Raw genomic sequence first — 2,126 nt, forward strand, 5'->3', positions numbered from 1 at the left:
GTTAAGATTTACAATGACAACCTTATCCTACTGAATCAAGTTGAGGAAGTTGTCCTTATGCAAAAGGCCAAAGTCAATTGGTTGAAGCTTGGAGATAACAACAATTCATTTTTTCATGCTACAATGAAAAAAAGGAATATGCATAAAGGACTATATATTCTTACATCTTTATACCAACCCGGTAGGGACAAAATCATTGAGTTAAAAGGTATTGACCTACCTACAATTAGAAGCGGTGCCAAACTGTCTTGGGAAGGTGCTTAGAAGATGATCAAACCAGTTGAGGAATAGGAAATTCGGAATTCTCTTGACACCATTAGAAATACCAAGGTCCATGGTATTGATGGTTTCAACTCCCTCATTTTTAAATCTGCTTGGACTATTGTGAAACAGGATGTGAAAGAGGCTACTCTGGAATTTTTTTCAAACTAATGAAATGTATTTGGCTGTCCATTGCTCACTTGTCACATTAATTCCAAAAACCTGTGAGGCTAAAACCATCAAAGGCATGAGACCTATCCCCTGTTGTAGTACTATCTACAAAATTATCTAAAAAATCATCACAAATGGGCTAGGGAAGTGATCCATGAAGTAATTGATGAGAGTCAATAAGCTTTTGTGCATGGGAGAGTTATTCATGATAACATTATGTTGGCTCAGGAAATAGTTAGAAAATATAACATGAAGAATATATCTCCTAGATGTATGATCCTAATGGATGTACAAAAGGCATATGATACGGTGTAGTGGTCTGCTCTAATTCAAATCATGATTAAACCTTCATTGATTAGATTACAACATGTGTAATAACTGTATCTTATAGATTTGCTATTAAAGGTGCTCCCTCAAATATTTTTGTGAAAGCAAGAAGATGTTTGAGACAGGGTGATCCTATCTCACCTCTTCTGTTTTTTATTATAATGGAGTATCTCCGTAGAACCATGCAAGGTATGGATCTGATATCTAATTTCAAATACCACCCAAAGTGTAATAAGTTGAAAATCACAAACCTATGTTTCGTTGATGATTTACTTCTCTTTGTTGGAGGAGATGTGGAATCTGTTAAGTTGATGATGAGCAAATTCAGAGACTTCCCAACTGCAACAGGCCTTAAAGCAAGTATTCCTAAATGTAAAATTAGGGTGGATGATATAATTAAGATGGTTATTCAGGTAGAGACTGGATTTGATATTGGGATTATGCCTTTTAAATACCTTGGAGTACCTTTGGGCAGTAGGAAGCTCTCTATCACTATATCCCAACCTCTGATAGACAAAATATTAGCAAGGCTGAACCATTAGAGCACCAAACTTCTCTATTGTGTTGGCAGACTGCAACTGGTGAAAAGTGTCTCTTTTGCAATTGCCAACTATTGGATTCAGATTTTTCCTCTTCCCAAAAAAGTGATCACGCATATTGAAAGCATATGTAGAAAGTTCCTCTGGATAGGTAAAGATATCCCATCAAGGAAGGCTCCTATATCTTGGGAACACATATGTGACCCAATCTCTGGTGATGGTAGGAATACTTTTGATCTCTCCAATTGGAACAAAGCTACGATTGGAAAATTACTATGGAATGTGTGTGCCAAAGCTGACAAACTTTGGATTGGATGGATATGTTTATATTACATCAAATATAGAGATGTGAATACCTTCCAACTAACAATACACAGCTCGAGGATCCTCAAAGCCATATTCGAGAACAAAGAAGCTTTGATGCAATCGGCCACTTGGGGGAGCTTTCAAGCTATAAGAAAATATGTGACTCGTGATATGTATAAGATGTTGCAGGGTGTTAAACCCAAAGTGACTTGGAGAAAAATGTTCTTTTGAAACATTGCTCGACCAAGAGCAGTGTTTATTTTATGGATGGCTTGTCAAATGAGATTACAAACTAAAGATCGTTTGAATAAATTTGGGGTCGCTACTGATGGCAAGTGCATATACTGTGGGGATCATGAGACTTGCAACCACCTATTCTTTGAATGTGCAGAAACAAATAGGTTCTGGAGCCAAATTCTCACATGGACGAATTATAATCATGTTCCTAAAAAATGGGAGACAGGACTACATTGATGTAGCATCAACACGAAAGGCAAAGGGAGCAGAGCTAGTTAGTTGAAA

At 37.0% G+C, this 2,126-nt stretch overlaps 1 protein-coding gene across 1 annotated transcript; it reads left to right on the top strand.

The window, feature by feature from the left end:
- Nucleotides 1-920: 920 nt before the first annotated feature.
- Nucleotides 921-1,301, top strand: LOC131651381 (uncharacterized). Its single transcript, XM_058921049.1, has one exon. It carries the CDS (start codon nucleotides 921-923, stop codon nucleotides 1,299-1,301), a length of 381 nt encoding a protein of 126 aa, XP_058777032.1.
- Nucleotides 1,302-2,126: the final 825 nt, after the last annotated feature.

This window comes from Vicia villosa, linkage group LG1 (assembly GCF_029867415.1).
Source record: "Vicia villosa cultivar HV-30 ecotype Madison, WI linkage group LG1, Vvil1.0, whole genome shotgun sequence".
Classification (NCBI taxonomy): domain Eukaryota; kingdom Viridiplantae; phylum Streptophyta; class Magnoliopsida; order Fabales; family Fabaceae; genus Vicia; species Vicia villosa.

What these genes read in the sequence shown, in the direction of transcription:
- LOC131651381 (XM_058921049.1), top strand. Translation starts at nt 921, where the DNA reads ATGGAGTATCTCCGTAGAACCATGCAAGGTATGGATCTGATATCTAAT.